Source organism: Phalangium opilio, unplaced genomic scaffold (genome assembly GCF_054372755.1).
Source record: "Phalangium opilio isolate 3A_F unplaced genomic scaffold, DU_Popi_V2 ptg000070l_1, whole genome shotgun sequence".
Lineage (NCBI taxonomy): Eukaryota > Metazoa > Arthropoda > Arachnida > Opiliones > Phalangiidae > Phalangium > Phalangium opilio.
Window position 1 is genome coordinate 10,148,602 of NW_028324182.1, and position 25,383 is coordinate 10,173,984.

At 36.8% G+C, this 25,383-nt stretch overlaps 3 protein-coding genes and 6 non-coding genes across 9 annotated transcripts; 7 read left to right on the forward strand and 2 right to left on the reverse strand.

Annotated features, from left to right (window-relative positions):
• Window positions 1-2,830: 2,830 nt before the first annotated feature.
• LOC149661493 (degenerin unc-8-like) lies at window positions 2,831-11,463 on the forward strand. The gene is made up of 10 exons (XM_089843015.1): window positions 2,831-3,090; window positions 6,454-6,563; window positions 7,168-7,328; window positions 7,559-7,672; window positions 7,770-7,893; window positions 9,365-9,440; window positions 9,605-9,653; window positions 9,992-10,032; window positions 10,510-10,585; window positions 10,991-11,463. The coding sequence occupies exons 1-10, from the start codon at window positions 2,840-2,842 to the stop codon at window positions 11,153-11,155; spliced, it is 1,167 nt and encodes a 388-aa protein (XP_089699141.1). The 5' UTR covers window positions 2,831-2,839; the 3' UTR covers window positions 11,156-11,463.
• Window positions 11,464-11,873: 410 nt separating this feature from the next.
• LOC149661494 (heme-binding protein 1-like) lies at window positions 11,874-14,055 on the forward strand. Its single transcript, XM_089843026.1, has 5 exons — window positions 11,874-12,028; window positions 12,117-12,299; window positions 12,370-12,499; window positions 13,338-13,509; window positions 13,580-14,055. The coding sequence occupies exons 2-5, from the start codon at window positions 12,222-12,224 to the stop codon at window positions 13,764-13,766; spliced, it is 567 nt and encodes a 188-aa protein (XP_089699152.1). The 5' UTR covers window positions 11,874-12,028; window positions 12,117-12,221; the 3' UTR covers window positions 13,767-14,055.
• A 530-nt stretch (window positions 14,056-14,585) lies between these two features.
• Window positions 14,586-14,658, forward strand: TRNAA-AGC (transfer RNA alanine (anticodon AGC)). Its single transcript has one exon. It is a non-coding gene; the product is annotated as a tRNA-Ala (tRNA).
• A 2,883-nt stretch (window positions 14,659-17,541) lies between these two features.
• On the forward strand, window positions 17,542-21,225 carry Fer2 (basic helix-loop-helix domain-containing Fer2). Its single transcript, XM_089843786.1, has 4 exons — window positions 17,542-17,842; window positions 18,113-18,445; window positions 20,337-20,684; window positions 20,863-21,225. Exons 1-4 carry the CDS (start codon window positions 17,542-17,544, stop codon window positions 20,985-20,987), a joined length of 1,107 nt encoding a protein of 368 aa, XP_089699912.1. The 3' UTR covers window positions 20,988-21,225.
• On the reverse strand, window positions 18,617-18,688 carry TRNAH-GUG (transfer RNA histidin (anticodon GUG)). The gene has a single exon. It is a non-coding gene; the product is annotated as a tRNA-His (tRNA).
• Window positions 19,112-19,183, reverse strand: TRNAH-GUG (transfer RNA histidin (anticodon GUG)). The gene has a single exon. It is a non-coding gene; the product is annotated as a tRNA-His (tRNA).
• On the forward strand, window positions 19,874-19,945 carry TRNAH-GUG (transfer RNA histidin (anticodon GUG)). The gene has a single exon. It is a non-coding gene; the product is annotated as a tRNA-His (tRNA).
• Window positions 20,031-20,102, forward strand: TRNAH-GUG (transfer RNA histidin (anticodon GUG)). The gene has a single exon. It is a non-coding gene; the product is annotated as a tRNA-His (tRNA).
• Window positions 21,226-25,261: 4,036 nt separating the features above from the next.
• Window positions 25,262-25,334, forward strand: TRNAA-AGC (transfer RNA alanine (anticodon AGC)). Its single transcript has one exon. It is a non-coding gene; the product is annotated as a tRNA-Ala (tRNA).
• Window positions 25,335-25,383: the final 49 nt, after the last annotated feature.

Genomic DNA, 25,383 nt, shown 5'->3' on the forward strand with positions numbered 1-25,383 from the left:
ATTTTACATTTTATAAAATAACTAAACTGGGAAGAACACACTGAAGATCTCTTTAGTATTTTTTTTAGCTTCACTTGACCCTTGAAAAAATCTGGGAGCAGCTAAAGTATAAACGTTAAAATCTATAATCTGACACTTAAATTAAGAAATATTAGACAATTTTCAATATAGGTGAGACAAGTCTATGATATTTAACGCTCCTTACGAGATAAATTGAATTAAACCTAAGATTTAGGCTTGATAAAAAAGAAACAACTTATTTTAATCATATTAATGTTTGCTATAAAAATCTAAAATTTTATAAGGTCTGTCGAGTCGTTAGGACTAAATTTCATTAAAGCTAGAGTTTGTATTTTATAAAATAACTAAACCTTTACTTGACCCACGGGGAAATCTGGGACCAGCTAAACCTATATAAGTTAAAATCTAAAATCTTAGACTTTAATTAAGAAATATTAGACAAGGTTAAGGGGAGAGGGGAATAACAATTTTCAATAGAGGTGAGACAAGTCTATGACAGGTAATTCACTATAAAAGACAAATTGAATTAAACCTGGGACGTAGGCATATATTTTAATCATATTAATGTGTGGTATAAAAATCTAAAAGGTCCAATCATTAAGACTAAATCTCATTAAAGGTATAAAGTTTTCGTTTTAAAAAATTACTAAACTTAGAAGAATAGACTGAAAATTTACTTTCCTGTCTTTACTTTATATATAACACGCCTTTCATGGGACTTCAACAAAAACCGTTGGAATAAAAAACTATGCAGCTTTTCTAAGAGGTTAAATTATTATTATATAACAAGATGACCACGGAAGGGCTGGGCCATAATAGTAGCCACATCATTATATAGACTTCTACTACAGGCCAGGTCAAACTAATATCCTCATCGTACGATGTGGCTAAAAAAACGAGATGGCATAAAGTGGTCGAGAAACTGACGTATGTTGAACGTTATAAAAGGGGTCACGCGGGGTCAAATTATAGACCAAATTTAGGACGTCATCAGAACTCAATTAATTTAAACGACAAGAAAATATAACTTGAGTGTATCGACACAAAACGAAATCAATAACATTTTTAAGCCGACTTTAAATTTCAATTAACTGTAATCCATATACAAATAACGCTGAGAAACATGTTTGTTTTCTGTCGAACTTTTTTTTAATTTTGTTGATGTTGTGTTTTTTTCCACTTTTAATGTTAACGCTATAAATTCTTTATTCGAACTTCTTATCTCCATTTTTTCTCCAGATTTCGAACTTATCAAATTGCCAAAAAGATGAAAAGACAAAAAAAGGGGTAAGAATATCTTCTTTATACAGGGTGTATCCGATAAGTCTGGAAATCATAAATTAAGGGGCATGTTCTTTGGATGCACGAGTTTCAGTCGATAATGTAACGACGTCTATCTCCATTTTTCCGTCTTGGTCACTGTTTTCGAGTTATGATTTGAGTGTTTTAGGGTTGACCCCTTCATTAAATAAGAAATAATTGTCTTAATCAGTTTCTTAATTAAATTTAAGGGGCCATCCGTAAAATACTCCATTCAATCTTAACTCGAAAACAGTGTCCCTTGTGGCAAAATGAAGATAGAAGTTACACTTTCGACTCAAAATCGTGCACCCAAAGAACACCCTGTATCTCACGGTTGCTTCTTTAAATGGGTTTAAAATTTAATTAAAATGAAAACGAAAACGAAGGACACGTGTTTTTGAGACAGCGGGAAAACGTGAACTTTGTACGAGAAGGGAAGAAGAGGATGCCTTTTTAAAAATAATAAAGCGCAAGAAAAGATAGCGGCAAAATTATGTAATGTCTTTATAAATACAACAGGGTCTAGCTGGTTCCCTCGGATCTGTTTTGGACACTCTAGGAGGTGGGGGAGGAAAAATTGCGGGGAAAATCCCTGGAATTGGGATCGTGTCCGGATTGGCTGGAGCGGCTCTACCTAATTTGGTATTCCCTTAAAAATAATTATCTGGACAGTTTCCGACGTGTTTCAATTAAACTAATTTTCATACTAATTTTAGGCCAATGGAGTAGAAGGTATGGGTGATGCATTTCAAAAGATATTTCAACAAACAACTGTAAGTTTTTAAACTTTTCAATTCCGAATAAATATTAATCATTTAATTTATTAATGATATTTAATACTTTGTGTTAAAACAATTTTAATATAGGGTTGTTCTATCGGTGGTTCCGAAAAAGGCGTATCTCCAAAAGTTTTCCAAATTTTGAAAGATGCAATTGCGGCTTCATTAGTAAGTTATCATCAATAATTTGTTATCGCTTCTTCTATAACGATATATGCAGCTAAAAGAATTTTTGAAAATACTTTACTTCAATCATTTATTATTGAAATTAATCAAAATGATGTAGAATATTATTAAATATTCAGAGCTGACTATATAAATTCGAGATTTTCGAAATTCTAATCAAATAATTTATTTAATTATATTTAAAAATTAAACAAAATGGGAGCAAAGGGGAAAAACAAATTTTCAATATGAATCCTAAATTTTACAGCCTTTTGATAATCGGAAGTTATGTTTATTAATAATTCAAACTAAAAAATACGCATAAATTAACATAATCAGAATATAATTTGAATATTTCTAAAAATCCTAGACTTCTGGATGTTCCTTACAAGGAGAAAATTTTCTTTCAACTCTAAGCCAAGTGTCTGATTTGATCGTAAGTAAAAAAAGAAACATAAAACAAGGAAGGAAGCGGAACTAGTCTGCTTTTCTCTTTCAATTTCCTTGATAAATACATAGCAGAGAAAGAGAGAGAAAAAATATCGGTATGTTTTTTCCTTTTTTGTTACAAGATGACTCGCTTGCCCGAATGTGGAGCCCCGTTGTTACGAAATCTAAGCAAAGCTGGAGGTAGGGATGAAGATGGAGGCGACGAGGGTAGAAAGGGGGAGGAGAAATCGCCTTTATTCGTCTTGAACGAGATAACGCGAGACTTTCTGATTGACGTCTATCTAGAACGGCCCGAATTGGTCAAAGAGACGGGCCACCAAAGCCGAAACACGCTGTCAAATTGTTTTTTCTCAGGAACGGCTTGTAGTTTCAGGTACGAAACTTCCTCCTCTTCCTCATCCCTCTCTCCATCCTTCCCTTCCTTCCTCCGCCGAGGATTCCACTCCAATTTACTCTAAGCCATTACCCCGCGTGTCTAGTGTATGTACGAAAGAAGAGAAACGGGCCAAAGGAATAGGAGATGTAAGTGGATCGCGACAAGTAATCACTGGAAATTTTAGGAGAAGTTTGTTACCGTTTTCTCGGAAAAAATATAAGAATTTGAGGATTTAAACCGGAACTACATTGGAACTTTTAATATAAACAAAAGTTTTCCATTGCCGAGATGGCCCGTGTTCGAACCAGGGACGAGACACTGATTCATTAAGCCAGCGTATTCATTACAAGTTACCATTTAGATATTAAAGCAAATGGCGAATTCGTTGGTACCCCTTAAAGATGATACAGTAGTTAAGCTTGTCAAAGTCTATAGTTTAACCAAAACCAGATACCAATCGGACCTAATGCATTGGTTCCTGTTATTGGCAAGGTAAAATTCGTACTCAGAAGATTAGCCAGAATACTAAGGGTGATATTGGAGCCGCTTGTTGCTTTAATTTCAAACTTAAAGTATAAATAGTTAATTCAGTGCAGTGTTGTCAGGCATTGGTTCAAATTGAACTGTCGACAAGCTTTACTCTCTTGCTATACATTCTTGGCTCACAAACGGTCTGGCAACATTGGCCCGATGAAAACCGTGTATAATGAATGAATTAGATTGAAGGATAATTTAACGTTAACATATAAACGTATAAAATCAACGACACAAAAACACGTGATTATATCCAACTAGTAAATTTATACTTCACGTGAAAATGATCATTATCACATTCTCTACCCAATCAGGGATGAATTTGGGGTAAATGGAGGGAAGAAGGTGATTATGCTACACCCCTCCCCTGCGATCGATATAGAGTGGCCCGTGCCCCAGACCCCTGCAGTAATGTAAGGTGAGGCGAAATGGACATCGCATATGGTAAGGTGTATGTTCTTAACGCGGGCGGAGAAAAGTTATACGTGAAATCTCCTAGGACACGATTCCAATAAGTACCTTGTTTTTTTTTTCTTCTTTTTTTTATACTTCTTAATAACGGGGGGGGGAGAAAAGTCCGGTTACATATCCTCTCGTGTAATTGAATGAGAATATGACAGGTGGCAAAACGACCTAGAAGAATCCTTTTAAATACAGGGTGTTTCCGAAAGGTTCATCAGAAATTAAAGGGTTGTTCTTTGGGTGCACAAATGTAATTTCTATCTCCATTTCGCCCCAAGGGACAACATTTTCGAGTTAGGATTGAAATATTTTACGGATGGCCCCTTAAATTTAATTAAGAACTTGGAAGTTAATGATTTCTAATTTAATTGAGGGGTCATCACTAAAACACTTATAAATCATAACTCGAAAACAACGGCTCTTGTGGCAAAATGGAGATAGAAGTTACATTTTCGACTCAAAATCGTGCACCCAAAGAACACTCCCCATAATTTCTGACGGACGTTTCGGAAACACCCTGTATTGTTGGGTCATATTTCCTACATATTAACTCTTTCGCGAATTCCTTAATAGGGATTAATCAGTGGAAATTTCCGTTTCGGTTACCGGAATAGTATGGTAATTAAACGAGAGAATAGAGATAGTGTATAGTTGAAAATTCCAGGTAAATTTAATTTGCTTTCGTTAGATATCTCTAAAGTACCAGGAACTTCAAACATTAGTGCTTCCAATATTTAAATAACCGAAAGTTTAGCGCGAATAAACGTAAAGTTTAAATTAAATTAATATAAACATTAATTATAATATATTTAACAAACGACTTTTCAAATATAATCTAGCGGGAAACGATCGCGTACGTTTTACCTTCGAGCTCTTTCTGTTTGTACTTTCATTGAAGACGTGTTTACAAAGAGTGTTGTAGGCGGCGATTCAAGCGCACTTTATAATATAAAAAACCAGAAGGGGATAATAGAAGAAGGATGACACTTTGTATCCACTTAATAATTTGGTTATGTAACGTCATTATTCCCAGGCTCACCCTTTTTGTTTGCTTTCCCGCTCATCAAACTTTAGTAACCTTGCTCCAAATGTTAAGGGATGTTGGGAAGAATGACTTTACACTAACCTCGCTTTGTGGTACACTTTTCTCGAAGAGAAGAAATATATACTTCTGGTAAAACTGAGGCGTATTATTAACACTCTTAGGAAAGGGCAAACACTTTTGCGGTATACTGCAAACTGCTCTTTATTAATTTATAATACGAAATTAAGTTCGTTAACATAATAAACTGAAAAGTATGTAGCGTTAAGTTACAAATAAATTGTATAGAGATGTTAAACTGGAGCAAATTTATAGCGGCATATTTGGCTATGACCAATTTTCCCGCGCTAAAATTCCACAAAGAGAAGGAGAGATAGAAGGGAAGCAAGCAGCCGAAGAATAGAAGGGCAATTCGTAAGATCGAATTGACGTGATTAGGCGGTAAATTGGATTTGGTCACGAATAAGGAATTAGACTAGAACAGGAGGGGGGTCCTAACCCATTAACTAAACCAATCAAATGGATCCCCTCCTATATTATAAGATCGGTCGCGACTGACCGATTTGTTTTCCTTCCTCTAAATAAACAGAGGAAGAAGTCTTGAACAAACACAAAAACAAAGATGGTATCATGCACGTTCGAACTTTAAAAGCTATCAATTGACACCAGTTTTTAACCGAAACAACGTTAAGAATTTGAAAGCTACAATTAAGAACATGAACAGCGATTTAAAGGGATAGAATCAATCTTTTGGCTACTAATGAAAAGCTTTCATCTTTTTTTTAAATCGGATAAAACCTAAAATTACGGTTTCAAATATATATATATATAAATTGATAGTTTTAATGACTTAACTATTTTTAATTATTTAAAAAATGCCTATTAATTGCTAAAATAAATTAAATTAATAATTTAAAACCTGCGCACTACGATTTCTAATAACTGGCAAAAAAAAATCGCGAAATAAAAACATGTCCTCGATCGGATTTCATATTCTCTTTAATGGCGTAAGGTTCTTCAATAAAGTAGCAGCCAACTTAGGTTCCCAGTTTCTCTTACTTTCATAATCAGACGTTGGTAAACTTAGAATAGTGGATGAAAAACCAGGAGAACTACGAATAATTCTATCTTTGAATGTTCTCGGTTCTTATATGAGTGGGTTCTTGCTCTAATTTAAAATTAACCCTGAGCCTTACGAGGTTGAAAATTGCATTCAAACATTAAAATAAGGGTAACTTCGGATTAATCAAAGTCTAGCCTAGTAAAGAGATGGAGACTGCCTAACTTTCTCTCTTTTTTCTTTCCATTTGCGGCGTCCATAGAGACTTTGACACGTTCTACTATCCGGGTTACGGTAATTGCTTCACCTTTAACACGGAAACCCTGAACGGCGATCGAATTAAGGAAACCGGCTTCACGGGACCTCTACACGGTAATAATAACCCTCGCAACCCGGTTAGGTTAAACCAGGAGCTCCCCATCCCCCTTGACATTTCCTGCAACGTAAGTTCAGTAGTCTTCAATTACGAGGATCCAGATGACCGGTTTAAAGAAGTAGACAAACTTGAAGCTAACAGGAGTTTATCTACTCTCGATTATTTTCATCATAATTGGTGGTCACTAGCTGGAACCAGGTATAGATTTAATTTTAGAAGTAGGAATTGAGAACGGAGTAATCTGGGCGCGCGTCAAAGTCCCGGACCCCCTAGCTTCCACGGAACGGAGGGGTATGAAAGAAGAGGCGGGTCGTAGCGAGCGACAGAGGTAAAAAGGAATTACGTATTTTTCACCGTCCCCGTCAGCAACGTCATCAAAACGTAGTTTAAGTGAGCCAATTTGATAATTTAAACTTTTCATTACGTGTTGGAGGGAGGGACTCTATACTGGGCTATGAGTCGGACTGAAGTAAATACTAACCGTTCTCCATTCCTACTACTAAAATTAAATATATCCCTGCTGACCAAAAATAAAACCGCTGTTTGGGGTTTACTATAAGGGTCTCAACGTTTATGGTAAATTTCTATATAACATTTTAGGTTTGGAGTTGACTCTCAATTTGGAAACGTCCGAATACATGCCTACTACGAAGGAAAGCGGTGCCAGGATTATAGTTCACGATCCTAAATCCAGGGCGGATCCTGATCAAGACGCGGTTCACGTCCCTCCAGGAGCCGTGACTTACATTGGAGTTAAATTGGTTAGTATAAACTATAGGCTTGTGCATGGTGAATGTAATGTGGGTTGGCATGCAAAGGAGCTCGTTAAATCTGGCTTGATAAGCAAAATACGTACGTACGGGTCAAGTCAGTGGCTCGTGCGAGATATAAATCACGAAATGAAATTTTCATAAATTGATAGAAGAATTAAGTATTTGTCCTTCTATCTTGACATTGTTAAAATAAAATAATTCTTATCTTTTCATTGCAGATTAACATTACGCGACTCCAGGATCCATACCCGGACAAATGCAGTGACGACTGGTCAACACCTCGACTTAAGCGTTGGGCGGACGAATTAGGTTATCATTCCTACACACCCCAAGTAATTAAATTTTCACCCTCATTTTGAAAATTATCACGATTGACCGAAAGAATTAACTTATCACTTTACATTACGTAACACGTTACAATATTTTAAGATGTGTCTGAAACTTTGTCTGCAAGAACGCACAATGTCTCGGTGTCAATGCGCCCGTACCAGTTTATCGCCTATCCCACCGAGTCAAGTAGACATTCCACGTTGCAACAATAGCAACCGCGTTCGTAAGTTTCTAATGAATCCAATTAGCATTGTTTGAAATTGGAAACGAGTCTCCAAACACGGTCTCAATATACGATCTAGACACTCGGTGTCTACCCCGTTTAGAACCCCGAAATTCGATACAGATTGTAATCGTATTGTATAAGCTAAATAGACGTACAGTATTTATTGTAATCTGGGAGTTTTCGCTCTTCAATCGTCAAAGCAAGCACCGCATCGATATATATCATTATCAAAGGCCTAAGACATTGGACTTAGCTCCTCCTTATATGCAATGAGCTCCAAACAGTCCCAATTCCCAGCTTACTGTAAAATTACGTAACTATGATAGAAGTAGATGAAATACGGAAATTATCAAATTAATGCTAGTTGTAGTAGTGTTGTTTATAATCTATTTACTTTTGGTAGTGTGTGTTACGTGTAAGGGTCTTTATTTTACAAAGTTGAATTTCTCGAACCGACAGAGAGTCAATTGGGTGAATTAAAAATGTATTTTATAAGAATGCATACTTCTTAAAAAGCATAAAATTTGGGTGGTCAAAATTTCATGTTCTTTGAGGTTAGGTCAGGTCAGGTCAGGTTAGGTTTGCTTCAGTTAGGTGACGCTACGTGTCGGTTTCATTGCCACCCAATTTTCAGCCCTCGAAATTGTCGCGCTCCCAATTGTCAGACACCCAAATGTCTTTCACCCAGTTGTGCTCTTTAAATGATAACTTCGAATAACAAACAATAATCTACTTTCATTAAGCCAATATCCTTCTATTCTTATTGCATATAGATAAGGATAACCGCTAGATGTCCATTGTTTAAAATTAATCTAAATTAAACGACGCAATCATTAAACGGTTTTGGAATATATCGTAAATCAGGACAATTTTAGAGCGACGATTTAGCATTTCAAGCCTATAGTCCTTAAGTTTGACAGCGCTTTGGATTAGAGGTGATACAAATTACACGTCTGACGTAATCACCACCGAGGTACGATCGTATATTGGACTATTAAGTTTAGGTATAACAATTTACAACAACGTTCCGTAGCTAGTTTTATCGACAGTTGGGGATGAATCAAGATGGTAATTTGAAACCAAATTCAATTTGTCCGAGTTGCTTATTATAATGGATGCCGGGGTTTAGATGAGACAAAATATAGCCGGAAATATAGGAACCAATTTGAACGTTTAGCCTAACCAAGAAGTGATTTCTAGTTTATTAGGGAGAAGGTATAAATTCGCGCCACTTTTCTAGCTTTATCTCTAGTCCAAACGTAGGTCCGGAGTTAATCCCCGCCTCTAAATTACAACCAGCATCTAATTGGTTCTTGAAAACTCACGTCAGTGCGACGTGAATGACGAAAATGACGTTTTTTTCCGACTGAGGAGAGGCGAAATAGCCCGGCCTCCTTTTACGTCCCCCCGTGTATTTTCTAATAAACTAGATATCACTTCTTGGTCTAACTGTGCTTTATAAATTTAGATCGTTCCTGTATTGACGGTGTTAACCAAGATTATTACGGTACATTGGTTACTTGCGATTGTCCTCCAAAATGCACGTAAGGGTGCCATGTTTTTTTTTTAAAAAAAATAATTAAACATTTGGAACTTTGGAAGCTACCAACATTTTAAGAAAAATTAATATTGGTTGCTTCAATCTCCTCATGAACTATATTGGAATCATAAATTATAATGTATGTTTTTTTTTGGGGGGGATACATAGAGATCTTATTTACGAAAAATCTATTTCAACTGGAATTCAACAACCTCAGGTACAATAGGTTTCTTTTTATCTATATCAAGTTGAGAATATTGTATGATTTTTTGACATCCTATAGTCACTGTTTACAGGTTATGATTAGAGTGCTTTACGGACGACCCCTTCATTGTCTTTCAGTTCCTTAATTAATTTAAGGTATAATACGTAAAATACTCCAATGTTCATAACTTGAAAACTGTGACCAGGACGATAAAATGTCACAGAACAATTTCGACTCGAAATCGTGCACCCAAAGAACATCCCCCTTAATTTCTGATAAACCTTCCAGGAACACCCAGTATAAATGATGTTAAATTAAAACTGATTTCTTTTATCATTCATCTTTTTCAGTGTTCTATTTTGAGTGATGCTAAAACCAGAAAGATACCGAAGTAATCTCATTTTCTTTAACTTTAATATTTTAGCAGGGATAGATTTAATTTTAGAAGTAGGAATGGAGAACAGAGTAATGTGGGCGCGCGTCAAAGTCAAGACCCCCTTCCACGGGACTGAGGGGTATGAAAGAAGAGGCGGGTCATAGCGACAGAGGAAAAAGAAATTACGTATTTTTCGCCGTCCCCGTCAGCAACGTCATCAAAACGTAGTTTAAGTGAGCCAATAAGATAATTTAAACTATTCGTTACGTGTTCGAGGGAGGGGCTCTATACTGGGCTATGAGTCGGACCGAAGTAAATACTAACCGTTCTCTATTCCTACTTCTAAAATTAAATCTATCCCTGACTATATTATATAATGTTTTAGTGTTTGTTTACGCGTTCTATTCGTTTTGAGTAAGAATTTTTATCTTAACTTTTTGAATAAAAAATTTGGTCGTATAGTATAGTATTTTTCTCTTTTCTATTTCGCAGAGAGGATCTAGCCAAAGTAATAGTTTTCTATCAGTCCCTGAGTTACCAGGAGATAATTCAGACTCCAAAATACACGGTAAAAAAAAATATTCCCATCATGCTTTGCGGCTTTGGTGAATGTAGGAGGAGAAAACTTATGGGAAAAAGGGGAAATTGAGAAAAAAGTTTTGGAGGTGGAATATCTTTTTGGAAAAAAAAAAAATAAATCGATTTTACATTAGTCACGGAGGATGCCGCGTAAAGGGAGCCAAACCTACTAGACCTATTTTGGTCTACTAAAATTTAGTACCTTCTCATTATTGAATTCTCCAAGTGGTACGAAAGATATATATATATATATATATATTACAGAAGCAGTAGGCCAAAACTAAATCATGGATACCCAAATTCTTTCTCCATCTCAGTAAAAAAATGTAGTAAAAAAATTTAAATTTGGTCTTTTCTACCTTTGGCTTTTTTTTCTTTTTTATTGGCAATTCAGCTTTTCGCTTTGATTGGTGGAATCGGAGGTATCTTAGGTGTATATGCCGGCTTCTCTTTGCTGGCGGTTTTCGAGATTTTAGAAGTGATTTTCAGAGCCATTTTTGCCTTGGTATCGCGAGTAGGTCAAAATTCGCCAACTGGAATGCTAAAAGTGGATCGTTAATGTCATTTCTTCTACTTAAAATCATATTTTAGTAGTTTAAAATGTCGTAATATCCTATTTAAGTAGCTTAAAGTATCGTAATATCATATTTAAGTAGCTTAAAATATAGTAAAATCATACTAAAGTAGTTTGAAATATCGTCAAATCGTACTAAGTAGATTCATACTTGTGGATTTACTTTTGGTAACATTACTTTCCCCCAATTTATTGATTGATGTGCGGAATTGTAAACCCTCCATCTTTCGTCAAAAAGAGCGTAGTATCTTAATCTTTATTAATTGACTTAAATATGATTATTTTCGTCTCTATTATTATGTCTCGTAACTAAATAACGTGTTTATAGCTCTTAAACATTAAATTAAACTAGAAAGTTATAATAAATAAAGTATAATTACTTAAAATTAATTGTGTTAATTTCAATTTTTAATTCCTATTTTGCTCTTTAAGTTTCAGCTGAATTTAAATTAATATTTAATAAGAAATTAGTTTAAATTCCGCGGTTATTTGAGAGAAAGTGATTTTGTAGTGACATCTAGGTTCATCTCTCTATATAATTAATAACTAAAATTAAATATTTTAAATAATAGAAAAACATCATGAACTAAATTTTAAAATGTTAATTTTCATTTTATGATTATTAATATTAAAATAAGAAGTAAAATTACAATAATTAGAATCCTGACATAGATGGCGCTGTGTTTATGGCCGCGGGAGTTCTGTCAAAATATTAGGCTTACGTAACCTTGACGTAACTAATAAAAATTCGTTCGGACGAGTCCAATTTTAATCAAGATTGTATTTGTGTGGCTTTTTTTCCAAGCATTGACGTTTTGGGGCCCGGTTTTGGTGCTAGGAGTAAAGGGGCGTACCGGGGTGAGTGAGAATTAGGGCCTAATAAATGCTAAATAAAAAGCGGGTTTAGTTGATATCGAGATAGATAAAAGCAGCCAACCCTTTCAAGGTTTCTCCCTTGTCAAATAAAAAGCCTTAGCTCCACCATCGAAATCCACCAAGCACCAAAATTACTTTCAACCTCAAGAAACATATCTTGGTAGCTATTCTCAGTATGGCGTTCATCAAGCTTATAAAAACAGTGGTGCTAGGCAAGGAAGAAGCCAAATTCACTGTAGTTAACAAGCACGCTGTAAGTACTTTCTACAGTTTTGTTTGTGTTTACATTGTAATATCCTTAAAAACAAGATTATATAATTTAGGACTACGAAACTAGGGATTATGATGAGAGTTCATGGGCTACTCTCGCCGTTAATAACAAAACACCTGATGAGTTTGGAAGGCCAGAGTTTCTGCGTCTTTTTAATTACATCAATGGTCAAAATGAAAAAGGTATAGGGTAATGGCAGCCCTCTGCCTTCGACTGTATTAAGTTCTATGGGGAAATAACATGGGGTGCCCATTAGTCTATTCTTGATCTATAGGGTAATGGCAGCCCTCTGCCTTCGACTGTATTAAGTTCTATGGGGAAATAACATGGGGTGCCCATTAGTCTATTCTTGATCTATAGGGTAATGGCAGCCCTCTGCCTTCGACTGTATTAAGCTCTATGGGGAAATAACATGGGGTGCCATTAGTCTATTCTTGATCTATAGGGTAATGGCAGCCCTCTGCCTTCGACTGTATTAAGCTCTATGGGGAAATAACATGGGGTGCCATTAGTCTATTCTTGATCTATAGGGTAATGGCAGCCCTCTGCCTTCGACTGTATTAAGCTCTATGGGGAAATAACATGGGGTGCCATTAGTCTATTCTTGATCTATAGGGTAATGGCAGTCCTCTGGCTTCGACTGTATTAAGCTCTATGGGGAAATAACATGGGGTGCCATTAGTCTATTCTTGATCTATAGGGTAATGGCAGTCCTCTGGCTTCGACTGTATTAAGCTCTATGGGGAAATAACATGGGGTGCCATTAGTCTATTCTTGATCTATAGGGTAATGGCAGTCCTCTGGCTTCGACTGTATTAAGCTCTATGGGGATATAACATGGGGTGCCATTAGTCAGTATCTTATAGGGTAATGGCAGCCCTCTGCCTTCGACTGTATTAAGCTCTATGGGGAATAACATGGGGTGCCATTAGTCTATTAAAAGTGTTTTGTACCGTATATTCCAAGTTTTTAACATCAAAAGGCCTTAACTTCAATTGTTATCTTTGTTTTTACACGCAGCTTTGTCTATGGACATGACATCTCCCGTTATTTTCAAAATATCAACTGACGAGGCCAAAAAAACTGAATTTGATTGTTCCTTTTACATATCTCCCTCGGTTCCCGCAACACCCAAAGCTACTGACAGTGGAATACGAATACAAAAGATGCCCGCTCAGCAAATTTATGTCAGGTGTGTATCGAGACACTTCTGACATTATTTGACGGCGGTAAAAAACTATAACTGATTATTGCATCTATAGAGTATTTGGAGGTATGGCAAAGGATGCTGATTGGACCAGAGAATACGAAACTCTGTTGTCCAAGCTCAACAATAAAGATGAATTGGAATTATCTTATTATTATCGAGCGGGTTACGATCCCCCATTCAAGCCTTTCAATCGAAGAAATGAGATATGGATTGTCAAAAAACCAACAGTATCTGCCTAGTTAGGTCTATCCTTATTCCTTAAGGGAATAAATGGGAGGAATATAAAGAATCCCTACGATAATGATGATATACGAAATACCTTTTCCATTTTAGAAGTTTCAAATTTTAACACAGTTATAAATATAAACTAGCCTTTAACTAATATTATACATATCGTATTTAATGAGCTGATAATCATACATTTCTTACCATTTTTTTATCATTTCCCTTTAAAGAATTGTAAAATATTATAAAATAACTTGTAAAATTAGCCTTAAACAATAAAAATTCCAGTAGACAAAGAAACAACGTGGTTTCATTACTAATTAGCACTTTGGAATGTGTGTGGGGCTTAATATTCTAATTATAGTGGAAAAAGTACTAATTTGTACTATTTGCACAGCCCTAGTTATAATGCGTTTAGGGACGGTAATCAAAGAGAACAGTTTAATAGAACCGGTAGTACCGCGTTTACAATCTGAACGCAATATATGACGCTGTTCTGCCTTGAAGGAGAAAAAGATGGAGGGAAAATCTCTATACCATACCTAGAACGTAGGGCCGGAAATAAGCACAGGACACTGGACATAGTCCAATAAAATTTTAAAATGTCACCATTTTTTAAAAACTAAGGGGGTTACTCTGAATATTTTGACCAGTAAATTTTCACAAGTTTTGATAGTTTGACTACGAAGATGCGACACTATTTTTGCACACTCCAAATAAATTTTCGAGTCAAGCGGGCCTCACTCCACCTCACATCTTTCCTCCCTGGTTCTACGGAAAGGCTTAGGAGCTAGTTCTGATTAGATAGAATATAAATCCTCATATCGTCGTCAGGGGGCGTAGCTCAGATGGTAGAGCGCTCGCTTAGCATGCGAGAGGTACGGGGATCGATGCCCCGCGCCTCCAGAACCTTTTTTTTTTTTCATTTACTTAAATTAAAATTTAGCTTTTTAATTTTAAAACTAAGAATTTTTCCTTCACAAACGAAACATTTTAAAATAAACTTAAGGGAGGCTGCAACTCTATAAATTTTTACTCAATGGTAAAATAGCATTGACTGTTATCTTTCAATTAAAATTTTGATAATGGAAGTAATTATATATTTTATAAAATTATTTTGGGCCTAAACCTTTACTAGATCAATAAATAGATCAAAGAAAATTCTTTCTCACGGTCTCTCCTCATTCTATGTTCAAATTGGCGGGATAGATTTGAAATAAGGAATGAATAATAAAGAATAACAAGTCTTTCATGGCTCCCCATGGGCAATGGGGTCTTAGAATCTTTCGATTGACCGTTTGTATTGTCCGTGTGGACACAAAAATGGGGAATAATGAGGAAAACCAGGGTTGGCGGGTGTCGCATACAAATCGGTTTATTTCTTCTGAATGGATGTTGAGGGGTCAACTAAAATAACAATCCTCGTCACGGGCCAATTTGAGGTGCAAGCTAAATAATTACAATTCCGTTTCCTTGGGGTCAGTCTTGCCTAAACTCTAAACCATTTGTGAAATTGTAGATACTTTAACCAAAAAGAGAGATACATACATGATGATGTTACTGTAAATCTTGGATTAAATACAACTACGTATAAATAAGATAATAAAATTTGTACTTTACTATTTCTTATTAATTATTTTATTTTTATTTAATCATCATAACTAGATTTGAAATATTTTTTAAGAATATAATTGGGTTTTGATCAAATATAGAAAATCAGAATAAAATATAGTTAAATAAGTACGACCCTGAGATTTAAATTGCAAAACTGGCACGTGCCTCTTTAGGAATCCGAATTTTGGGGGGGTGTTAATAGAAACGTATGGTTTGGTGGTGTCATAATCCAAGTTGACCGGATTATAGTTGCCACCACAAATCCTCTGGGAGAGATCGTGAAACATATTTCTCCGATGGTTAAATAATAAAAAAGAGAGCCCCATCAAATACTCTTGGCGAGTCCCCCATACTAATTTGTTGAACCCCTGTTCAATTCAAGGGACGGCTCCAAAACCCCGGATATACGACCACCACTAACTGGTTGAGTGGATTAGGATTAAACGGAAACCAGAGAAGGGATTTAAAATCAACCCTAGTTGCGTAGACCCTGTTTTTTTATAATCCTAATAGAGTTGTGGTCTCGTGAACTTACAATTTAGACGAAACGATCATATCAATGGAAGTGATTGTATTTCCAATTTTAATGGATTTTTAATCTAAATTTTTACGATGTAAAATTTGTATCAATTTGAAAACCTATTATATAATATTATTATATATTTATTTGAGCAACTTCGAATGGATATTTTTCTTTTAACCAAGTTTTCCAAAGACAATATAATCTTTTCTATTCTTTGAAAATGGTTATTGATTCAAGTAATAGAGACTTTAAGCTACAAAACATCTTTCATGTTCTGAGCGAGAAAAGCCAAACAGTTCCTTATGAAATTACGTTTTCTAATTATGCGTTAACACTTACAAGCTTAAGTGAAATTTAGACATATCGAAATTGATGTATAGAGAATGATTTTTATTTCTTACGCTCTCTATTAACTCTAGCAGAATCGATTTCTTTCGGATGGTCAAATCCGCTCTCTGGTTATGTAATAGTAGACTAGCCCTAGAAAATCGATGTTGGCGTGCCCCTTTAATATCGGCTTCACCAATGAGAAGGCCCCTTTTCATCCGGAGAACGCGGAGAAGTCCAACCTCCCGGCGAAAAAGAGGAGTCCCAATTGGCCAGCTGAATTTGACAAGTGCACCCTTTACAATGGGTATAGAGATAAATGCTTGGCTTCTCAGGGGCAAAACCCCTGGTAGAGAATGTCCTGGAAAGCCGAACTCAAAGGGGGTTCTCTAATGGGGAGTGCCCCTCCCTTGTTGACGGAAAACTAAAAAAGCAAGGTGTGGGTGGGCTTGGAAGATTCCCCCGAGCTTAGCTTCTCTTTAGGCTCATTTTGGTTTGGAGTTTTCGACCTCCCCCATAAACGTCTCGACCCGCGGTGACTGTCACAGGCAGCCGATTGCCTGAAAACCTCGATTTTCCTTAACTTCCTCTCTTGGAGCAGTCAGCTTGTACTGATAGGTAAGGAAAACGTATTCCTGGCAACAGAGCTTTTCAACATATCGAGCCGCTCGCGACTCGAGTTTTGAAGCTAGGCTTATAGATAGATCCAAAGTTATTCGGCAACGTATACGCCAAGAACCGACCCCGTTGTTGTGAAAAAGTGGGACGAAGCTTTCGGGCTCCTGAGTTTGACAGAAACCTCGCGGGGCTGCCTCAAAGTATAACGTCAACTACCAGGCGCGTCTTCTCTGGGTATATATAATTATATATATATATGTCCCCCCCTTTCCCCTTTTTTAGGCATTTAGACCCGCGTATTTAGGATGAAGTTTCTTTATTTCAAGGGATGTTTATACGTACCCTTTCCCTAACATAACAGTCTATCAAAAAATGGCGGAAAAATTTGCTCTATTGCAGTGGAGGCGTATTTAGATTTTATGATCGTGGACATCTCTCTCTCTCTCTCAATCGTGTTTTAGTTATTATTCCTCTTTCTCTGGTGGTTTGTACAGCTAGTTTTTGGACAGACCTCACCCTCAGGATAAATTTGAACCTCCTCTTGGTCCTCCGCCTATTTTCTCCATCTTTCTTCATCTTCATCCCCCTCCCCACTGGGGTATTGTAGCCCCCTCCCCCCAGCCTCCTTCCACCTTATGTCAGGCGGATTTTGATACGGGCCTTCTCTTCTCTGCCTATTTAAGGAACACACCTAGGAAGCAAAAATCATGTCTTCGACAGTCGTGGCCTCGTTGGGTCAAAGTCAAACGGTGCCACCACAGCAGCAGCAGTCTTACGCGGCTTTCGTGGGCAGTAACGCCGTTTCCGCTTCTTCGGTTCCGACTTCCGATCCAAACGGTTCTCCGGATCTAACCTTCGGCAACTATCTTCATAATCAGAGACAGTCGCATTATTCTTCACTTCATAACTCGGCCGTGGTCCTGGCCGGAAGTTCCGCCGCGAGCACCACCGTTTTACCGGAAGATTTCTCCAGTCAAGATAGAATCTTTGAAGATCAGCGTCCACAAGGTTCGCAGTTTTCCTTAAGTTTAGGATATGGATCCAAAGTTTACAACGTTTCTTCTAGAGCTGTGAAAGTCCTTTGAAGTTTCTAGCTTCCATTTGTGGAAACTCGTAAAACATCTTGTATTTTTAGATTGAGATTTTTTAGATAACCTTTTTTTATAGAATAAAAATTCCCTTCATAAATTTTAAGGGATTTTCACGTTCTTTAATGCTAAAGTTAATTCATTTAAGTCTTTAGTGCAAGTCGTATAAATCTTGTTCTTTTCTTTCAAGCTGGTTACGGGTCATCTGGTCAGAACTTGGTGGACGAATCTCGCCGAAACTCTTTGAGTGGACATCAACATCAACACCAACAGCAGCATCGACATTTGCCAAATTCCCAGCCAGGGTTATCTTCAACGACTCCGTGTCGCGTTCCTCCAGCTCCGTCTCGGGAGCCCATGACCCCTCGCCCCTGTCGGTACGACGATTCGGAAGCTACCGACGAAGATTCTTCGGAGACTGCGGCCATTATCGACGGACAGGAGCTAGATTCTGACCGGCCTGCTTGCGATTACGCCGGACATCATTCCTACGCTCCCTTTTCATACTCGGCATGTGTTCCTGGTAAGTGAATAGTTAGATTATTCCATTCTTAATTCAACTTGACTGTTACGAAAAAAAGTTATCAAATATGGTGACGACTTTACCCTTTTTGCCTTACAAAAATTTATCACTGATTTTTCCGTTTGGACGACTTGATTAACAAATTAAAATATCAAAATAGTGACTTAATTGTGCCGTGACCAGGATTCGAACCTGGGTTATTGCGGCCACAACGCAAGGTACTAACCACTATACGATCACGGCTATGCCACTCTCTATAATAATGAAAGACAGAACGAATCTTCAAGTTGACTTCTTTTAGATTGTACTGTCTTGTTCATTGGACCGTGATCAAAATTTCTTTAATTTTACAAGAATTTTTACATTTATTTACTCTCATGAATGAACTTAAAACGCGCCATCTCATACACGATATTCGTGAGATTAGTTTTGATAAATAAATACACAAATATTGACGATATCTTTCAGATAAAATAAACAAATATTTATTTTAAAGCGTCACACTGATATCCTAAACAGATAACACTTACGGAAGAAATTAATTTCAGTTATTTTGAACAATTTTAGAATATTTTAACTAAATTAAATATTTTAAGTATTAGAAACATAGAAGGAATATTAAAAAACCAAACGACATTGCGGTTCAAAAGGTCAACAAAAATGTCATGCCGTGACCAGGATTCGAACCTGGGTTATTGCGGCCACAACGCAAGGTACTAACCACTATACGATCACGGCTGCGACTTCACATGCTTAGTGAAGATCCACTTAGAAATTCAATCCTTACATTACTCACCGGACCGTGAAAATAAGTTTCTTCTTTTTTAGTTAAAACTCTTTTTTATAAAGAATATTGAATTTCTTTCCTTCAAAACTACCGGAGTGTGATCTTAAATAAAAAACTAGGTTAATATTAAATTATTTAATTAGTAAAATAACAAAATAACTTTAACATAAATATTATTAATGTACGGGAGAAGCCCAACGCACGGGCGTTTCGAGGCGCATGCTTTTCCTATGAGCGCCTGTAGAAATGTTTTCCTCTCAATACACCAAAAAATAAAAAATCATTTAATTTTGAATTCGTTTTCAATTCAAAATAAAATAATTTACTTTTTATTTAATATTATATTATGGCTAAAATTTTATACACAAATTACCAATAATTACTTTATTATTAGCATTTTAGATGAAAAACTATTAATAATTAGGTAATAAAATGGTGCGAATTATTTTCATGGATTGCGGTATTAGTTAATGTTTTATTTTTAACTATAAAACTAGGGATAAATGAATTTCTCAATTTCTGAGGTTTTATGCAAAAAGTGTAAACTTTCTTCTCGAATGAAAGAAATTCTGTTCACGGTCTAATGGACAACACAATGCCATCTTATAATATGAAACTTGTTGAGTCTGTAAGACGGTGTAGCCGTGATCGTATAGTGGTTAGTACCTTGCGTTGTGGCCGCAATAACCCAGGTTCGAATCCTGGTCACGGCACTGTCCATTGTTTTTCAATATTTTAACCTAAGAAGTGGTCAAATATTAGGATATATAATATGTCCTCGAGAGAAAGGAGGATACAGCCGTGATCGTATAGTGGTTAGTACCTTGCGTTGTGGCCGCAATAACCCAGGTTCGAATCCTGGTCACGGCATGGTGATGCCTTGTTTTTAACATTTTAACTTAAGAAATTATCAAAATTTAGGATACATAAGATGACTACAGAGGTAAGAAGGCTACAACCGTTGTCGTATAGTTGTTAGTACCTTGCGTTGTGGCCGAAATTGCCCTAAGTCTTCTTTCTCAAATTGTTAAACGTAGACGCTTATTTTGGAAGGAGTGTGCTGTCGTGATTTGTACTTAGTAGCTAAATTGTAATTATCCTCAGGTATGACTAGCGAGAACTACTGTTCGGGAGAATACGGCAGCTTCGTTTACAGCAGCATCGGAAGCCATTCGCACCACGGTCCTTACAAAGTTCAGAGGCACGCCGCCAACGTCCGCGAGAGAAAACGTATGATGAGCATCAACTCGGCTTTCGAAGAGCTCCGGCTTCACGTACCCACTTTTCCATTCGAGAAACGCCTATCCAAGATCGACACTTTGCGGCTAGCAATCGCTTACATCGCCCTGCTCAGAGAAATACTCGTTTCTGAATACGATCCTGTCACCCACATCGAAAAATGTCTTAAAGGAGAGATTAAAGGTGGACACAACGCCGAATGGAACACTAGCGGTGAGATAACAAACGTCTTTCTTATAGTTGCTCCTTATTTAGAAACCTAGGGAGATAGTTAAAAGTTGGTTTTAACCCTTTTAAAATAGTGATTAGCCCCTTGGAATTTCCCACTCGTATCTCTACTTGTTGTAGATAACGAGATGTTTTACACATAGATTTTTATCCCTTTTAACAGATTTAACTGCTAGACTTTCATGGATAAACTGGGAAAATCTGGGTGTTCACCCTTCAAGACGCGGAGTTTTAACAACCCTGTCTCTGACCACGGAATCTCATCACATGTCCTGTAACGGCACTTAAAGTAACCACAATGATGTGGAACCATTTTCCATAATTTGTCTTTCATTTTAAAATTCAAGTAATTTGTACATTATTATTATATGTTAATTTAATATTTAAATAACTTCCTCCCAAAGAAAAAAAAATCTTATAAATATAAAAACACTTAGTAATTAAAGTATACAATTGTTGTATTAATATTAATATTATTATTATTTATGTTATAATTTTCTAGTCGAGCAAATGGAGAAAAATATTTGAATAAATGCTAAGCTCGATTAGTTTTATAAAACTTGCACGCTCGTTATAACTGCACTCATCTATTATACTGGAAAATATAACCGTATATAAAAGCTTAGATAAACGATAGACGGGTCCTTAAACGAAAAGAATCAGTTTACACGCGCGTAACTAACAAATTAAAAAGCTGGTTTCCTATGTAGAATAGTTAACGAGAATATGGCGCGCGTTTTCGGCTCTACTTTCTTTTGTGGTCTGTCGAGTGCCCAAAACGTTAGCGTACTTAATTCGAACAATTTTCCGCTGTAGAAGATTGGCTTCCCTGCGCCTAAATCCCTCGCGCCAAATCTCCGAGTTTGGCGCAATTTTTTCCTCCCCACGTGCGATGGAAGACAGGAAAGCCTACCCTCTTTTCAATTCCGGTAGTGGCACGTGAACGACACGCGATACCCCTTGGTCCCTTTTTCCCGCGTTTTTATAGTCGTATGGCCACGTGCTGAAACCACCACGTGAGAAACCGATGGAAGGAGACAATACGGTTACAAATATTTCGTTTTCGCGCCGTCACAAAGATCCCAAAGTTTTTATCCTCGCCCCGGGTGGGTACCCCCCATTCGTTCGTTAATATTACGAAATGTATTTAATAATTTGACGGACAAATTGTTGCTGTATTTGAGGTTTTCAGCCCGGGGGCCAAAAAGGTCTTTCTCGGATTTCATTGATTACTTTTCGGGGAGTATCAACCCTACCATATAGTCCTGCAAAATAGACACGAGAAAGTGCCCCTTGAACGCTTTTTGACATATATTATATCGTCTCGACTAATTTCACATTTTAAATTTATCTTAACAGCGGTTAATTATTCACAAATAGGCCTAAAAATATAGTTGTTACGTCTCTTTTTATTTTCGACCCTTTGAAACTTATGTCTTTATTATCAATGGGTTCTATATTTCCTCTGAAACAATTATAATTTAAAAAAGAGCCTATTTCAGTTTTTGAGACAGCAGCTGCCCTAGTCAGCTAATTCGGTCATCCGCGGTTTCTATTCTTTGTGGTTGGGTTGGGGAGGACCTTTCTCCTCTAGTCACCAAAGTAATGACGCTGTCAAAAACATACGAAATGGACACTCTCTCATTTTTCTCTAACCTATATCAAAGATTCAGGGTACCGCTTAGCTACAAAAAAATACACGCACATACAAAGTTAGACTTAAAAGTTAGTTTATTTAAAACGTTTTTTAGAAGAAATATTAAGTTGGTTTCATGGAGATACACCCCACAGTGACAATTACACTTTGAGGTGTCGTAAGAGATGCCCGAAAATCCCAGGTAAATAAAAGAAATGTTCAAAAACATTCTCTCCATTGGGTTTTTAGACCTTACCTTTGAATTAGGGTCTTATCTCTGGTTCTATAATAACTCTAGAACTTTCTTTAAGTATTAAACTGCCAGGAGAAAAGTGATTATTTTAGGAGAGAAGAAATACACTCATATTTTGAATATTCATGTTGCGATTGATTCAACTCAAGGAAGGGGAGGGTTTGAAGGCCTATTTTGGACGAGTAAAGAGAGAAGATTCTTCAAAGCATCCAACCAAGGATGGGAAGAGTGATGAGAAAAAATGTCTACGATTAGACTTGAAACGAGTGAAACTTAACTTCGGCGTGGCTAATGAGTCGGAGAAACCGCGGGCGGCTCTCAAGCATCCTCTCTCTCATTCGCCCCTTTTCACGTTCTTCAGCCGTTCTCCCCCGGACCAGAGGGTTCAAGAGCCAAGGTCAGGGTCATCCCACGTACAGCTCCCATCCCTTCTTCCCGACATTGACATTGAACCATGAGCTTCGAGAGTTCCGAAAAATGGACATAACTTTCAAAGAGGGACGGAAATAGCTTCTCGCCAACGGACCAAAATATGAAGCCGAACCCCTCCTTCGTCTACGTTTTTTGGGGGTCCCTCTTGAATGGTATAAATATTTGCGGTAACCAAATAGTCGTGGACTCTCGGTGTACCATATATGTACAGTATATGCAAAATAGGCTTAGTGAAATCACGATGTTTACTCGCAAACATACGAAAGGAAATGTATTTTCACTTATAGTTTAGTTGTAGGTCCTTCATATAGATAAGGTTCGAGAAAATATCACACAGTGTTCATAATTAAAGCCAGGTTTATTTGATTATTCATTACTTAAGTTTTAGCGAAACAAATTGACATGGCTCTCCTTACAGAGCGTGTGAATATCATTCTTTATTTACGAGTGGATATGAACCCAAGTGATACATATTCCCGTCATTCTAGGTTAATATAAGATGTCGTAAGTTAATACCAGTAGCCCAAAATAATTACATTTTTATCAGTATGACACGTTTCCTGGTACACTTTGCTATACCCTGGCAAAACGTATAGTTAAGAATCTTGGAAAAGAAGAGAGTTCATTACCTCCCCTCTGTGACGTACGTCATTCGGAGGTCACTAATGAAGACAAGGTCAATCCAGGACCAGAGATCTCCCTATAGTTGTCCCCACTCTCTTGATGAGGTTTCTAGTTGCAAATCTCCGTGACTGTTTTGGCTCGAAAAGAAGCGAAAAATAATAAGTCACTCTCCTTGCTAGGAACTAAAAGGGACTGTTTCGAGGAAATTCTAAACGAACGGAAGCTATTCATCCAAAAAAAATATCTCTCTGAGGGTTGGGTGAACCATTTTCGACAGACCCTTAAGGTTCTCCCTGAAATAAGCGATTTTTTTGGTTTCAGTTTATTGGCTCTCAAACACCTTATACATAATAACAAAAATTGTTCTGTTATTTCTATTATTTTTCTTGATAAAGTTAATTGCATAAACAATATCACAATATGTAGCGTCAAAAACGGCGAAATTCATTGATTTTTGTAAGAAAACTATTTAGAATTATGACCTCATGAAGCTTTAATGGAATCTACCCACCATCTGAACCATTTTAATCAAAATCCAAAACCGAAAATCAGTATTTAAAATTTTTAGACTCTCAAATTTAACACCAACCCCCCCCCCTTCTCCGTTTACCATTGACGCCGCCGGTGGGCGCGTGTTTTCAATACGTACTGTCACGTGACGTTTTAAAACATTCGTTAAGCCTAATTCAAATTTGTCAAGCGGTTTGCCAATAAGTTTCACGCGTTTTGCGCTCGTTTCATTTTTTGCAACAAAAAAAGTATATCTTCGCGTTGTGTAATTAATTTTAAAATTATTAATTAACTTCTTGGTCTTATTTAGTCGCGAAACGTATTAAATTGGCCTATGATATAAATCACCGTTCATGTAAGTTTTACACTTTTTATTCTATCCGTTTCGTTAAGGCAAAGGCTTAATGTAATTTAATTACTCAATCCTATTAGTAATCCTATAATTATTTTAAAACTGGTCAAGAAAATAGCTGTTCTTAGCTGTCCAACCCTTTATACATTAACGGGGTATCCACGAACTGACATGGTATATTTTTGGGGTACATAAAGGGGTAATTTCTCAGAATCTTGGGCCATCTAATATCAAGATTGTCGCCTTCCTTCACGGTCAGTGATATCCTAGGAAATTATTTTTAGAGAGAAATAGAGAGCCATCACTGTTAAAGGCACCGGATATCCAAGAAGTCAGTCTCTGAGGGGAAAATGATAGCAAAGGGGTAAAAGTCAAGCAGAAACGCTTGGTTGGCGAGGTTTTTGGGACGAGTTCTGGGGATGGCGGTCTCTTCTTTCATTTTTATCGCTATTTCCGATCAGCAGGCTTTTTTTACCCTTCCATATATCTAGGTTAGCGTACTTAAACTAATTTTAAGGTTTTTAGAACCCTTTATGGGCCTCTTTCAACTTATTAAAGGGTTTAAATTTCGCGGTGTCCTGATAAATGGCGGTCGTATCAAATATATAAGATAAGTTATAGCAATATGTCTTCTATTAGAGTTTATAACCTAATTTTCGAGTCTCTTCGGTGTAATAGAGCCACTACTTGTTTTTGAGGATATTTGAGACCGTCTTATAGGTTTTTAGTTCTCTGTTAAACACTGCTGTTCGTCTGGGGGCGTAGCTCAGATGGTAGAGCGCTCGCTTAGCATGCGAGAGGTACGGGGATCGATGCCCCGCGCCTCCAAACCTTTTTTTTATTATTTAAAATTAATTAATTTAAATAAATAATTTAT

Bases quoted from the DNA above. Each gene is read 5' to 3' on its own strand.
- LOC149661494 (XM_089843026.1), top strand. From the start codon at position 12,222: ATGGCGTTCATCAAGCTTATAAAAACAGTGGTGCTAGGCAAGGAAGAA. The intron at 12,300-12,369 runs GTAAGTACTTTC...TATATAATTTAG, and splicing joins CTGTAGTTAACAAGCACGCT to GACTACGAAACTAGGGATTA. The intron at 13,510-13,579 runs GTGTGTATCGAG...TTGCATCTATAG, and splicing joins GCTCAGCAAATTTATGTCAG to AGTATTTGGAGGTATGGCAA.
- LOC149661493 (XM_089843015.1), top strand. From the start codon at position 2,840: ATGACTCGCTTGCCCGAATGTGGAGCCCCGTTGTTACGAAATCTAAGC. The intron at 9,654-9,991 runs GTACAATAGGTT...CATCTTTTTCAG, and splicing joins CTGGAATTCAACAACCTCAG to TGTTCTATTTTGAGTGATGC. The intron at 10,586-10,990 runs GTAAAAAAAAAT...TTGGCAATTCAG, and splicing joins TTCAGACTCCAAAATACACG to CTTTTCGCTTTGATTGGTGG.
- Fer2 (XM_089843786.1), top strand. From the start codon at position 17,542: ATGTCTTCGACAGTCGTGGCCTCGTTGGGTCAAAGTCAAACGGTGCCA. The intron at 17,843-18,112 runs GTTCGCAGTTTT...TTTTCTTTCAAG, and splicing joins TGAAGATCAGCGTCCACAAG to CTGGTTACGGGTCATCTGGT. The intron at 20,685-20,862 runs GTGAGATAACAA...CCCTTTTAACAG, and splicing joins CGCCGAATGGAACACTAGCG to ATTTAACTGCTAGACTTTCA.